We start from the raw sequence: 14,921 nt of genomic DNA on the forward strand, positions 1-14,921 counted from the left end.
TGTATACAGATAATTTTTGTAAACTTACTTTAAAACGTTGAGACCTTATTATCCATTATTGAAGTATAAATCCAGTGTTGAGGTCACTGAACTTTCGCACATGAACACATCTGCCTGACCCTCACCCCATCTAGAAGCGCACTCGTCAGAAGCCCCCCGTGCTTCCTTCCAATACCCCCCCCCACCCCCACCCCGAGCTGACAGCATCCTGACGTCTCGCAGCGCACAGGGGGCTGCTGTCTGGGCTTCTCTTCTGGCCCTGGAGGCGGACTGGCGTGTGCAGGCTCAGCGTGGCACCTTTGTGCCCGCTCCCCCGGCCGCCGCCGAGTCTGTGGGCAGCGTCCCTGTGGCTGCTGACCGTTCGTTGTCACAGCTGCGTTGTATTGATCAGGACTGTTTTTTAATGAAGAGGGATGCTTAGACACTTCCCCGTGCCCTGGTCTGCTGAGGGAGAGCGGAGAGTCGACAGGAAGTTCGTTTTTTCAGACAAGCGGCCAGGGCACACGTTTCTGGAAGACCGGGCTTGTGTTGATGGCTGGAGGCGCCCACGCTTCTTTCTCCTTCCGAAGCCTGGACCGAGGGCCCGGGAGAGGCGGGTGGGGGGCCACGTGATCAAGCCACAGCCGCGAAGTGTCCTGAAGTAGAGACCCGCGGCCCCGGCGCACCGTGCTTTCCCTCTCTGAGCCCAGCCTCCTCCCCAGTAAGAGGCAGAGAATAAGGGCGCCTGCCTCTGGGGGTGCAGTGAGGAACGACGGCCTGCGAAGGGGCCTGGCAATGGGCTCTGGGCAGCAGGCGGCTGTGACGGTGGCGGGGCTGGGCGCGGGGAGGGCCGGCCGGCCCGCGCTTCCCGGGGGCTCTCGGCACCCCAGGGCCCGGGCCTTGGGAACGGCCCTGCCTTTGAGAGTGAGACCGGGGCAGCGGAGCGTGAGAACCTTCGGAGTCCTGCTCAGCCTCGCCGGCTCTGCTGTCCGGGGACTCTCGGGGGGCCAGCCCTCACCCCCAGGGCAGTGAGGAGGGGTGAGGTTCCTTGACAGCATCTATGGGGAAACGGTGACTCATGAGCTAGAACTGGTTTTCCCAAGTTTCCTGGAGCTGCAGTGCCAAGCAATGAAATTTTAGGGATGCTTGGAGACGTTGGGCGGGAGGGTGAGCCAGGGCACAGGGCCTGCCAGGAATCGCTGACCTCGGTCCTCTGAGCGGCTGAGGTGCTGGCCTGGGGCCACGTGCCCTGACGGGTGTCATCTTCAGAGCAAGTGGCAGATGTCTCCTAACAAGTCGATGAAAGCCCTGGTGGGTCAAACCCACCAAGGGTCAAACCCAAAGCCCAAGGCCAGGGTCACTTTGCACCCGGGGAAAGGGTGATCTTTGTCTTTTCTTTCTTCGGTGGCTGTTTTCGGACAGGGGTCCCAGAACCTAGGCCATCGTGAGTCTTCGGAAAAGCTACGTCCTTTGACCATTCCTACGTTCCGCATGGATGTGAACTTCACATCTGTCCAAAGCAAGAGGTTTCAGGATAGTGGCCCACAGGTTGGCAGAGCCATGTGGTTTGCCCTGAACTGTTTCAAAATTGTTTTCATGTTGAGACAATGCGGTTACCATCTGGGAAAAATAAAGTGAGTTCCATACCTCACTCTGTACGCCAGGAACAGTTCCAAAATTCCAAATGGATTAAGGAGGAGTTCAATGTGTAAAATGAATTTATAGAATAAGGAGGCGGAAACATTGGAGAATCATAAAAAATCCAGGAGCCATAAAAGAAAATTGTGATATTTAAAAAATTTTAAATCCTCTGCATGGCAAAAACAAGCAGAAAATTCAACCAAAAAAAAAAAAATATGAAAACAAAACAACAGAATTCTAACCAAATGCAAAAGCCAAATGACAAACTAGTAAAATATATTTGCAGCTTGTACTACAAAGGGATAATCTCCCTAGTATATAAACATCTCCTACAAATAAATAAGAGGAAAGAAACCCCCCAAAATAGCAAAGGATATGAATAAGCATTTCACAGAAAAGACTATGCAAAAGGCATTTTCAAAATATGAAAAGATATTAACCTCAATCTGTAAGTATGAAAGAATATTGAATACTCAGTTTTCATTTCTCACGCTGGCCAAAATAAAATGTTTTTTATGACACTGTTGGTGAAATTTTGAAGAAAGGTGCATGCTTATACACTGGTGGTGAGACAGGACTCTCATGGAGATCATGGGCAGTGTCTATCAAAGCTAGGAACGTATGCGCCCTTAGGCAATGTGCATACCCAGCTCCATCCCCAGAGATCTAGCCTCCCAGTATATACACACAAAGAGAAATGATAAATGCAAAAATTTACTCACTGCACATTGCAACAGCAGGAGATCGGACAGAATCTGTGTCCATCAACTAGGGATTGGCTCAGTTACAGTACCTCCATACATGCATGGATGGGTGGAATCCTATGAAGATGTAAAAGTAGAGTAGGAGTTCTTTACGACTGGGTGAGGAGAATCCCCAAAGCCAAAGTGGAAGAAGGACACGATATGCTATCACCTGTGTAAGAAAGGAAAGCACTAAAGTTCTCTGGGAGGATAAACAGATATTTGAAAATGGTGAACATTCTGTTTTCGGTGAGATGTGGCCTTTCCATTTTTATTTTATACTTTTTGATATTTTGGTGTTTCCCTATTCAAAAAATTCAATTAAAATAAGTTGCTAGCAATTAAAAATCAGGACATTTCTCATAAAGAACTGGGTTACCAGCTTCTACTCAAAAGCTAAAATATGGCAGTATTGGGCTCATATTCTAGCCGGATGATAAAGTTGAGTCCCTTTAGAAGGGCCTCACTCTCCACGTTTCTCTTGTATCTAAATTATCTCACGAATTTCTTAACATGCCTGGACTCACTGGTATTTGCATTTGCAGAAGTCCTCAACAAATTATTAGCAGACTGAATCCAGAAACATATAAATAGGATTAAACACCATGACCAAGTGGGCTATCTCCAAGGGATGCAAGGTGGGTTTAACACCTTAAAATCAATCAGTGCAACATACTTGGATCAATAAAAGTATTAAAACCCCCCACAAGATCATCTCCATAGATGCATGAAAAAGCATTTGACAAAACTCAGTGTCCATTCATCATAAAGGCACTCCTTCTTGGGGTCAAAAGGAGAGTTCCAGAGAAGAGGTGAGAAGCCGGGCAGACACCCCCAAAGGGGTCTGTTTCCAGGATTATCAGTTCTCTCAAGACAACCTGTTGACCAAGGCACCTGGAGGCCTCAGGGCATCTCCCTCTGCAAAGTGCTTTGTCTGCTGGTCAAGAGCACAACCATCTTTGGGTTTGCAAGAATTCAAAGCAATTATGACTGAGCAGCTGTCACAGAATTTCCTCTCTGAGCCCTGTGTGTTTGCTGTAGACATAAAAGATTCAGAATTTGTCTTATCAGGAAGCACCATCTGGATGCATTTTAGCCTTGCAAGCAGCTGGGCAGGGCCGGGGAGGCTTGCTTCTGCCTTCTTCTCTGGGACTTCCGACGACTGTGCTTTGCTGTCGGCCTGTGATGCCGAGTTTGAGGAAGGAGGTAGAGAGATGGCTGCTGGAGGCAGGTGTACTCCGTCAAGAGAATGACAAGATTTCCTCAAAGCACCAAGTCAAGCCAAGCCTGACTGCTGGAGGTCGGCCCCTCAACCGGAAGGACTTCCTCGTGAGGTCATCCAAGGGAGCAGCACCATCATACATGCTAACGGTCAGTGTTTCATCAGCAAGGCTCTTCCGGGCGGAGACGTGCCCGAGGAGCGGGCAAAGGAGACCTGGAGGAGCGCCCTGGACGATGAGGTCTGTGCTTTCCTTCTGTGGGCACCAGGGCTGGGGTGGCTGCAGCGGTGACCCCTCCCGGAGTAAGGGTGCCCAGTGAACACCCATGGTCTCCTCATGGCTCCCAGGGAACCGTGGAGACATCACAGCATCATCGTGCACACGTGCTGTTTTCTACACACAAACTGCACCCCTGGGTGTAGAGATGGGGGTTCTTAGGCTGTCCGATGAGGGTATGTTTGTTGAATGGAGAGAAATAGCATCAGTGGTCTTACCCAGGAGACCACTGGTAGCAAACAGATGAACTGGGGAAGGCTCACGCTGTAGCATCATTCGCTTGTGTCTTTAGAATGGTGGGAAAAAATTTAAAATTAATTTAAAAAGGGACTTCCCTGGTGGTCCAGTGGTTAGGATTTTGCATTTCCACTGCAGGGGGGCACAAGTTTGATCCCTGGTCGGGAAACTAAGATCCCACATACCAGAAGGCGCGACAGAAGGAAAAAGAATGGTGGTTTTCCGGCTTACTTGTCCTTTGGAGTCAGCTGGGCCACAGCCTGTGACCAACTGCGTCAGAATCTCTTGGGGAGGGTCCTCAGGATCTCTAAGTGTTAAAACTCCCCAGGTGACTTGGAGACGCAGCCGGTTCTGGGACACGTTTTCTAAGAGCTGTTAAGAAAAATTTCAAGGAGGTTTCCTTTGAAGAGTGTCGAGACCTCAATATCCGTTTCACATCCTCCCTGGTGTAATAGATGGAATTGGGTTTGAGTTGGTTTCTGGTTTGGGCTTCCCTGGTGGCTCAGATGGAAAAACATCCGCCTGCAATGTGGGAGACCCGGGTTCGATCCCTCAGTAGGGAGGATCCCCTGGAGAAGGAAATGGCAACCCACTCCAGTACTCTTGCCTGGAGAATCCCATGGATGGGGGAGCCTGGTGGGACAATCCATGGGGTCGCAAAGAGTCGGACACGACTGAGCGACTTCAATTTCACTTGAGCTGAACTGATCGCGCCCCAGCTCGGGATGGGCACTGCCTGGTCGAAGCCCAACCAGGTGAGCCCAGCTCACGGTGACTCAGCAGGGTGGTTCTGGTCTAAGCCTTGTTTGGTGGTGTTCAGTCAACAAGTTGTGTCTGACTCTTCGTGCCCCATGGACTGTAGCCCGCCAGGCTCCTCTGGCCATGGGCTTTCCCAGGCAGAAATACTGGAGTGGGTTGCTATTCCTTCTCCAGGGGATCTTCCCTTCCCATGGATTGAACCCAAGTCTCCTGCACTGGCAGGCGTTTGTTTTTTTTTCTTCAAACCACTGAGCCACCACGGAAGCCTGTCTTAAGCACACCAGCATGGAAACTGGTTCTGGAATGATCCAATTGGCCCCCAGTTCAGGACTCTTGCTCAGTAGTGAGGGAGGGGATATCCTCTCTCAGGGCAGGTGAATGGGAAGCAACAGGAATGCCAGGGCACCTGCTTAGAATGAAGGTGACCGCGTGAGTGGCAGGGCCAGAAGACAAGAGGCCCGGAGGCCTGCCCACATCGCCAGGCAGCCTGCCTTCTTTGGGCACCACTGCTGCTTGCATTTTCCTTTACAAAAAGCCCAATTTGAGTTGGAGTTCCCATTACTGCCAATGAGAATCCTATGTCAGAAAAAGGGGTGTAAAACCAGGTAAGAAGAGTGGGGTACTCAGTGATGGGCAGAGACTTCCCTGGGAAACTGAACCAAAGCCATCTGTTGACAAATGGGTTTGGTGCCATCTGGCATGCATTAGGTAACATGACACAGAGACACAGCCAATTTTTCCAGTCTTGCCTGGGCCAAGGAAAAGGTCTCACCTTGGTGCTAGTCTGCCCTGGACCCCTCTGATTTTCCTTTTCAACCAACAAAGCAAGTCTCAGACTCACAGCCCTCGGCAAGCAATGGCAGGTGGCAGTCTGTCTTACCGTTTTGCCTTTGTGTTTTTAGGGGTGCCTCCATTAATAGCAAATCACGCTGCTTGGACTTTTCTTGCAAAAATACAGTTTTCCCTTTTAAAAAGGGGAGTTGAAACATACTAAGTATGTAAAGCAGCTGTTAGGCAGATGTGGCAAAAATGACGAAGATGGCAGTGTGAATGAGTCGTTTGGGAGACACTGTGCTGGGGAAAGTAGGACGTGTTGGTTTAAAACCCGGGGCTCACGTGTCCTTGCGTTCACAGCAGGGAAAGCCTTTCTTGAGAGGGTAGTCTTCAGCCAAGATCAGGGCTGGATGGTGTGGCTGGGAAACCGAGGCTGTGGACTCAGGATATCCTGGGTCCAAATGAGCATCTCCCCTCTGCCAGCTGGAGTCTTGGGACAAGTTGGCTTCGCTCAAGCTTCATGTCCTGAGTACTAACACTCCTTTTACAAGACTTTTTTTTGAGGGGGTGGAGGTGGATTTAGGGAATTGAGGCAGGACTGTTTTGAGGATTCAAATTATCTTGGAACCTAGTACACTACACTTGTTGGGCGTTCGGAGAGTTTGGAAAGTTCTTGAGTCAGTATGTGCTCAGGATGTGTGCTGCGCTCTGGGTGATTTTATGAACAGTGTCAAACTCCTGGGAAAGGTGGAATGTTGCCCCTGGCCTGGAGGTCCCCTCCTTGGAGGACTCTGTATTTAAGCCTCCGGAGTCCTCTCCGGGGGAAGCCGACACAGCCAGCCCAGCAGATGCAGCCGTGCAGCCGTCTTTTCACCTGCTAGCCTCAATGCGGGGTCTTCAGTTTTCACTCCCAGACGGCTGTCCCTGTTACACAGCGGTCACATGTGGCTTCAGGCTAGGTGGCGACACTTACCACATGCATGCACTGGAAAAGGTCCTTTTATTTCTAGCCTCTTGCTTTATCAGCTTCCAAAAGGTGGATGATTTGCTTATCAGGAAATCCATTTCGTTTCACTTGGTAGTAAGAAGATATTAATAAAGGTACAGCCAAACTTTTGCAAAAACCAGTTTAGGTTTGACTGTCCTTACATCTTTCTAAGGGGTCCTGATGGTGTCCCAGTGCGCAGGTGGGGGTTGGTTCGCATCACAGATGTGCGTTGTACACATGCTGAAAAAATAGACGCCCCCAGCACCTCAGTTACGTGGTGCAGAGCATGTGTCCTGGAAATACTGGGGCCCTTCCCTCCTGTATCCTTAGCTGGAGCCCTTTGAAAACATGACTCGATTTTCAGGACATCTGCAGCTATGCCTTAACATGCAGATTTTTCAATACAACTCCACTAAGTTGTAATCCCTCTAGGATTCAAGTCATAGTGAATATTAATTTTTTAAAGTGGAGTTTGTTGATGGACGTAGCAGGATGCAAAGAATTGCCAAATAGCAATCTTCCTTTTGTGCAAGTTTTGATTCATTTTTGAGCTAACCTTCTAGTAGCAGTTGGTAGAAAACACCGTTTTATCTTTTAACTTGCCTGTCTGGTTTATCTGTCTTTTTCTAGATCATGTCAAGGTGGCCCGTTAATAACTGGTATGTTGGAATGCATTTCAGTTTGGTGAGAGCAGTCTCTTGCCTTTATTTTCAGTCCTCTAGGGGTTTAGGAGTTATGCTCCTACATGACACTTGGGTGAAACATGGCCTGCAACTGGTGCCAGGCCAATAAGCTACTGGGTGGGTTAGAAATAAGGGTCAAATGGGTTGAAAAGATCACTGCCTGAGGGAGGGGCAGAAGGCTGACCAGCTGCTCTGTGGAGTCCAGATTCATGTCCTCTACTTAGTCTCTTGGTAAAAATCAGATCTTCCCATCACTCAAGCTAAGTGGCTCTCAAGCTGTAGTGGCGAGATGATCTGAGAGCCCCCCCTCAAGGTTTAGTCCTCAGAGTAGAGAGACACCCCTGTATATGGCGGTACTCATTTGGCAAAAGCAAGCTGAATGGCCCCTAGAGAAGTGTTTCAGGTGGGGCATTCCTCAGTCTTTGATACAGATCTTTTTCAAATGTATTTTCTCCCTTCTGAAGAAATGTACATCTTTACAAGTGGGTAGGCATTTGGGCTAGACACAGCCATGGGGGTTGGGAGGGGGAGGAAGGGGCATTTCCTTTTCTGCTTGGAATTTAAGAGGGAACAATGAGCTGTTTGCTGAAGACCCTGGTACTATTCAATGGTAAGGAACCAAAGATGGGACAAGAAAATGCTTCTACGAGCTGAAACGGGAGAGAAACCATAGTGCTTACTCAGGTTGAGTCTGGATCTTCTGGCCACAGGGAAATTTGAAGGGCAAAAAGTGCTCTGGAATTTTGTTTTTCCTTGTCCAAAAGAAAATCTCCAGGATTATTCATTCAGTCTACAGTTATAGACCTTCTCTAATTAGAAGATGGTAGAAGGTCAGCTTTTCTTTCCAGATTATTCCAAAAGCAAACAGTAGCAACAGCATTGTTTTAAAATGGCTTTTATTGAGACACTTTCAGGGCTTCTCCAACAGTTCTTACTGGGGAATCTTTATTTCCAGTTCTTGGGTGGCTCAACTCTCTTCTCCGTGCTGACAAGGCCCACTCACACCACCACAGCAAGGAAGTGTACTCAGCCACCTCTGCTCAAATGTCCAGCCCGGGGCGCACCTCCCCACCCGCACCCCCTATTCTGCACAGTGTAGGACTCATTAAGACCAAGCTCAATTCTTCCTATTAGGCAGAGTAATTTCAAAGCAAATGTGAGATGGCTTAAATGCAGCTGGTATTACTATCCTCAGGTAAGCCATGTTCTCAATGCCACCTTTTCTGATTAGGTAATCTGTAGCATCTTGGATGTCCACAGCATTTATAATCTGTGAGACAGATTTAAAATAGCTCCAAAAAAAAAAAAAAAAAAAAAAAAAAAAGCTCCGTGCCAGCCCTAAACACCCTAAAGGTTCCAGTCCATTCTTGTGCTTTCTCCTGTATTGTTCTGAGAGGCATGTTACATTCTGGGGGGAGGCTGGTCAAACTTTTGCTCTCAGGTAACAAAAGCGTTAAGCTGAACTTTCTGCAGCCTTGGAGATCACGGAAACTAGCCACTCTATGAACTCTTTAGGCAGATGTCCCTGAAAGGTGACTGATCAGCCTCCGCATGGACTAAAAGAGCATCCATCCCATCACATTATCACCACCAAACGCACTGGACCACTTCTGCCACCTCCTAACTCCCTGTTCTTTGGTACGGGGTCACTTGCACCCTACCAGCTCCTGCATCTTGACAGCCCCCAGAACGCGTGCTCTGCAAAGCCTTTCTCTTAATAGCAAGATGGTCCAGAGTTAAAATAAAAGCAGAGAGTAGTTCCCTGGTTAGTACAACTGTTCCCATTATAAGGTGAAAACTACTATGAACTTCATTTAGAAGAAAGAACACCAGGGTATTAAAATTCTGCTTGCAAACCAATGCTTATTTATGTTTACATCCTTTATCACTGAGACACTTACATATCTAAGCAGGTTCTGATCCTTAACAACTGGGAACTGAAAAAATTCAAGGATGTTTATTTTAGTGATTAAAAAGGTAAAAGACAAAAGCCAAACTGAACCAAAGAATTTGCAACAGGAGCCTTGAGAGAAAGCAACTGTCATGCCATTCTTGGTCTTCCACAAGTCTCCTCAGTGGCTGTGCCTCCATCTCTGACGAGGAAGCCATGGCATCAACTGGTCCAAGGCCTATCTGACACACAGGACTGGAAGGTGTAAGAAAGCAAGTATTTACATTAAGCACAATACAGCAATTTATTTAGATGCTTAAAATGAATACAAAGGGAAATAAAGATCACAAAATTATACATACTACAACAGTGTGTCATATATTAGATGGTATAAATGAATACACCAGGGTGGTGTTTAACTAAAGATAAAACTAAATATCCAAAAAGCAGCACTCATCGGTCTGCTGCTTCAACACAACACACTTCCATACAGATCTAAAAGGTGTCAAAATTAGTAGCTGCAAAGTCAATTCTTGCATGTGATTTTTAGCTTAAAAGATTTCAGAAAACATCTGAAATGCCAGTTTTTGTTTTTGTCAGCTGTCATGTCAAGGATATTCAGAACAAGAAAAATTCTATAATACAAGAGAGTCCAGATATATATCTTATGTGGCTGGCCTCTGTCGCGAGATTGTACAAGGTTATGTGCAAAAACTAAGTCTGTCCCGAAGTCCACACTAGCGTAGTTTCAGGCTTTTGCTAGGTCAACTAGATACAGCGCTTATTACACAGCAAGGGCAACACTAAAAAAAGAAACAAATCTATGGTGGGTACACGATAACAATATCATAAGCATCACTTGAATAGGTCTAAAAGACTGTACAAATATACATTTCAACTATTCAGAATGAATACATGAAAAAAAATTGATTTCCCCAAAGTCTACTGTACACATTGGACTGGTAGCTTGTGTGTTGGCCCTACACTACCATTTTAATCAGGAGAACGCTTCTCAAGGATGTCCAACCAGACACTGTTTTACAGAGGGAAAGAAATGTTGAGAAGGCAGATAAAACAAACCTCTGCTTTTTCTTGTGTGCGTTCATGAGCCACCAGCTTATTAGTTTTTCACATTTAGTTACTGTGTCTGTCACAGAGCATTCTAAAGCAAGATCAGCCAATCGTGTGTCACAGACTTAGAAATAACCACTGGGATTGGAGTGGCCACATGTCCCCACCGCCTGATGACCCGACACTCAAAAGGCAGTACCAGTGAGAACACAGCTTTGCAGTCATAACTGAAAGGAGAACAGAGTTCCAGGCTGCAGCATTTGTCACCAAAGCCAGAGAGGTCAGCCCTTAAGCCTGCTGGCTGCTCAGTTTAACCCCCGTCAAGCTGCCGTGCATTGGTTCAGCCACCCCATCAGTCATGTTGTCAAACTGCTCCCCATCCTCACTGTCAATTGTGCTGTTCTGCCACTCAATCTGTGGGTTGGATAAGCGCTCATCATTTTCAGTTGCATTCTTCCACTGTGACTGGTCCTTGGACCAAAACCCTTCAACTTTTCCATAGGAACTATTCTTCCACTTCAACTGCTCTCTGTCACCTTGCACAGTAGCCTTTTTTTTGGCAGCTGGCTTACTGCTCCTTGCGTCTTCACTCTGGGAAGACTCATCGGACCAGGTTCCTGTTTTCATCTCACACGTGTTGTCCTCAAAGTCTGACACTTGTTGGGAACCAGGGCCGCTCTCAGATGGAGAAGCACCATCTTTCCACTCGACAACATCATCTTGGTCAACCTCACTATCAGAGGCATCATGCGTTAGTTTGGTTGGCTCCTCAGTCAAATGAATAGTTTCATATTTTGAACCATCCTCCTCTTTTTGGTCTAGCTTCTCAGATTCTAAAGCATCTTCAGAAATTACCTTCGGTATGTGTTCCTCTGGGTTATCATTAGGGACTTTAGGTTCAACTTCAAAAACAGGGTCAAAAGGGCTATCACTTCCATTGGATTCTTCCTCCAAATTTTCAAAACTGTCTGAGGAACTGTCATCTTCCTTCCCGAGACTGAGCTTTTTGTCCGCTGTTTTACTAGCATGGACTCTGGAATCCTTCTCATCATGGTTTTCAAATAGCCACTCAGCATCAAAATCCATCTCATGCTTAACTTTGTTTAACTCTTTCATGTTGAAGCCCAGTAACACACCAGGCTTGTACTTTTCACAGTCTCTGACACATTTCTTCCTCTTGTTACTAAAATGGGAAGCAATGTCACTCTTCCACAACCATAAGCTTGCCGCCAGCTTCTCAATTTCTCTCCTGGTGGGATAGGGTTGTTTGTTGAAATATTTTGTTAGGAAGCTTTTCCTGGCTTCATAGGAATCATCTTCATGACCCTTAGGGTCTAAAGCTAAAACAACAGGCTCCTCAGGCTTCTCTTCAAAGAAGCCTGGTGAGTCACTATCTTCATCCAGCTTTCGCTTCTTCAGCAAGGGAAACTCCATCTGCTCGTAAGTGCGCTTCACAGGTGCCAGGCCTGGAGACTGGTTGAGCCGCGAGGGTGCATTTGTCTTGTCTTGGCCGTTCTGGGTCTTCCCCACGCCCCTGCAGTGAACCAGATGCAGAGTGATGGTCGAGGCGGTCATGTTGCTGGTGTACACGCCAAGGCAGTGGATGCACTTGTAGGTGAGCTTCTTCTCCACTGGATGAACCGTCTGAATCACCTGGTGCCTCTCTCGTAAGTGATGTGCAAGTGCGTCGGATATGGGTCCTTTCAGGATTGAAAAGCAAAGAGGGCAAAGGGTTTTCCCGACATCTTTTTTATAGGGCACTGCAGCTTGAGGTGAGCTCTTAACAGGGATATCTGCCTTTTCCTGCACTTTTGGTTGTGGCTTTGGAGGGATGGGTGGGTTATTTTGGGCATGGTAAGCAACAGACTCAGCAGGAGCATCCCTCAGGTTATACGTGGTTACAAGGAGATGGATGTTAGTGTGACTACCCTGCTGCAATGTCAAATCAAAACTCAGAGTAGAATCTGTTTTAGGTCCCATCTCTTCGTCCACGTGAACCATCCGCATGTGAGCTGCCATCTTTTCCACATCATTGAAGGTTGACCGGCAATACGGACAGGACAGACCATGAATTAGCATATGGTTGAGCAGAGTGTCTGTGGGCAAATAGCGATTACAGTAGAGGCATTTGCTAGTGAAATTGTGTATTTTCATAATGTAGTTGGCTACTGCTGGGACTTTCTCAGCTTTATGTTCTTTTTCGAAGTGCACACTATATACATTTTCAGGAAAAAGCTCATTACAGATTGTACATATTTTCCACTTCTGAGTCGAGGAAGTATTGGGTGGTGGAGGGCCAGTGGCAGCTGCAGTTGGCTTGGAGCTGGACTGACCTAATACTCTGGATGCCTGTGACTGGGAGAGGGAAGGAGACTTTAACTGGCCTGAAGAGAGAGATGGGGCATTTGGAGACTGCAGTGAGTATCTTGCTGGTGCCTGGGTCCTCTGCTCTGACCCAAGACCGTAAGATCTTCCATTGCCACTTGGAAGCAACTGCTTCACAGACTGAGACTGTTGAGGAATGGAAACTGGTGCGTTGCCACCTAGCCCCAGTCTCATTGACTGACCAACGCCATAGCCCTGGCCTACAGATTTGACTCCGTAGTTGTTCTGCTGTAGGTGAACATTGGACATCATGTTGACACCTGTGGAATTTAAGTTAGGCTTTGGTATTGAGAGTCGATTTACCATCTGCTGTGATGGCAAAGACCGTACGTTTCCAGAAGCGAGGGAACCAATTCTCGATTGGAGTCCCATGCCCTTCTTCTCTTGAGGTTTGGGAGCAATGAGCATCAAGGGTTTGGATCGGGGAACCACCACATTTGTGTGGCCAATCATGGCAGTGACCTGATAGCCTATGCGCTCGTGGTCTTCAATGACATGCTGCACCAAAGCTTCGTAAGACTTCGGCATGAAAAGGCATCGCTTGCAGTGAATACTGCTTTCCTCCCGGGCATTTGCGCCTAAGGGGACTGCACCATTGAGTGACTTTTCTCCTGCCTTTGCTATGTAAGGTGCTGCCACATGCTGAAAATGTTCCCTGTAAATGTGCTTCCTAACTATTTCATAAAGAGGATCTCGGTAAGTGCACTTCTTACAGTAATAAACAGCTTGCTCTACACTGTCAGCCTGCTTAGGTTTAAGGCCATCACTTTTGCTTTTATCTTTGAAAGTGCTGAGGCTGCTACTTGGTGCGCTGGCGTTTGGAGCATGAAATATTTTAATGTGTGTTTCCAAAGTCTTTTTGTCTGCATTGAACGTACAATAGGGGCAATTAAGGAGAATCCTATTTTCAAAGTCTTCACTATGGACATTCCGGAAATGACTTTTGTAGGCAGAGAAAAATTTTGAAGAAAATGGGCAAGCGCTGCAGCAAAAAGGTTTTGTCCGATAGTCCTAAAGAAAAGACAAAAACTGGAATCAGAATGCCACTTCAGATAAGCATTAACAGGTTCTAGATATTTTTCCCCAAGATAGTCTTGAAGAGACAATGTTATTTTTAGAACTGAAACTGTAATGCATTGATCTGAGTAAAACTTCCTTTTGCAAAATGCATAATTTATAAAAATTAGGTTGGTGCAAAGGTAATTGCGGTTTTGGACTGAATTTTAATTATAACTAGGCTCAAACACATCTTTATAAATAAAAATAGGAACCATGACAATCAACACATTTTTGCCAATGAGAAATAAGTTTGTTTATTCCTGTAGCGTGGTAAAACTCTGTGCTTCAGGATTCAACAAACTCTTGGAAAGCATTTTCTGCCTCCCGCTGGTTGTGAAAGCCTTTTCCCTGCAAAAAGCTGTCAAGATGCTTAAAGAAGTGGTAGTTGGCTGTCAAGAGTTCAGGTGAACATGGCGGGTGAGGCGAAACTTCTGACGGGTGCAGCCTTCGAAGCGCTGGCTGTGCCACATGCGACCGGCTGGTGTTGGCACAGAAATGGGGCCCTGCTGCTGACCAGGGCCTGCTGCAGGTGGGCGGGTTTTCGGTGCGTCTCATCGATTTGCTGAGCATGCTTCTCTGCTGTAATGGTTCCATCGGGATTCAGAGAGCTACACTGGCTCAGACAGGCGGCGACCACCGAACTGCGATCATGCTCTTCCTTCAGTGCCAGCATGGCTTTGGGAAGCACTCTGGAGCTTCCTCTCGGTCACGACCGAGCCGGCTGTCGCCGTCTGTCTCATAAAATCCACTTCCTGCTGCACGTCATGACCCGATAGAGAAATGGCTTGTCGTCATTGCGTGGAACAAGAGAAGACACTTCAAAAGGCCTTTTTTTTTTGAGTTTTGGTTAGCTTATCATGAGACACCCCCTTATCGAGTTTTTCTACTTTTCCAATTTGCTGCAAATGCTGAACAACTGTAGAATGGGCAGTGTTGTTCTTTGGCAACTTCTCTTGTAGTAAGAAGATCCGCTTCGATGATGGCTCTGACCCGGTTGTTGTCAACTTCTGATCAGTGACCGCTACGTTCCTCATCGAGGCTCTCATCTCCTTCACGAAGCCTCTTGAACCACCAGTGTGCTGTACGCTCGTGAACAGCTCCTGGGCCAAATGCACTGTGCTGTTAGTTGATTCCGCTGCTTTACAACCCATTTTGAACACGAATAAGAAAATCACTTGAATTTGCTTTTTGTCTAACATCCTTTCCATAGTCTAA

At 47.0% G+C, this 14,921-nt stretch overlaps 1 protein-coding gene across 6 annotated transcripts in view; it reads right to left on the minus strand.

The window, feature by feature from the left end:
* Positions 1–8,179: 8,179 nt before the first annotated feature.
* ADNP (activity dependent neuroprotector homeobox) overlaps positions 8,180–14,921 on the minus strand; it is a 35,735-nt gene continuing 28,993 nt past the window's right edge. For all 6 annotated transcript variants that reach the window (XM_020888687.2, XM_020888715.2, XM_070472760.1 and 3 more), the window contains one exon: positions 8,180–13,658. In XM_020888687.2, the coding sequence (XP_020744346.1) occupies positions 10,551–13,658 (3,108 nt within the window). In that variant the 3' untranslated portion in view covers positions 8,180–10,550. The remainder of the gene's footprint in view (positions 13,659–14,921) is intronic.

The sequence above is a fragment of the Odocoileus virginianus genome, chromosome 9, assembly GCF_023699985.2.
Source record: "Odocoileus virginianus isolate 20LAN1187 ecotype Illinois chromosome 9, Ovbor_1.2, whole genome shotgun sequence".
NCBI classification, from domain to species: Eukaryota; Metazoa; Chordata; class Mammalia; order Artiodactyla; family Cervidae; genus Odocoileus; species Odocoileus virginianus.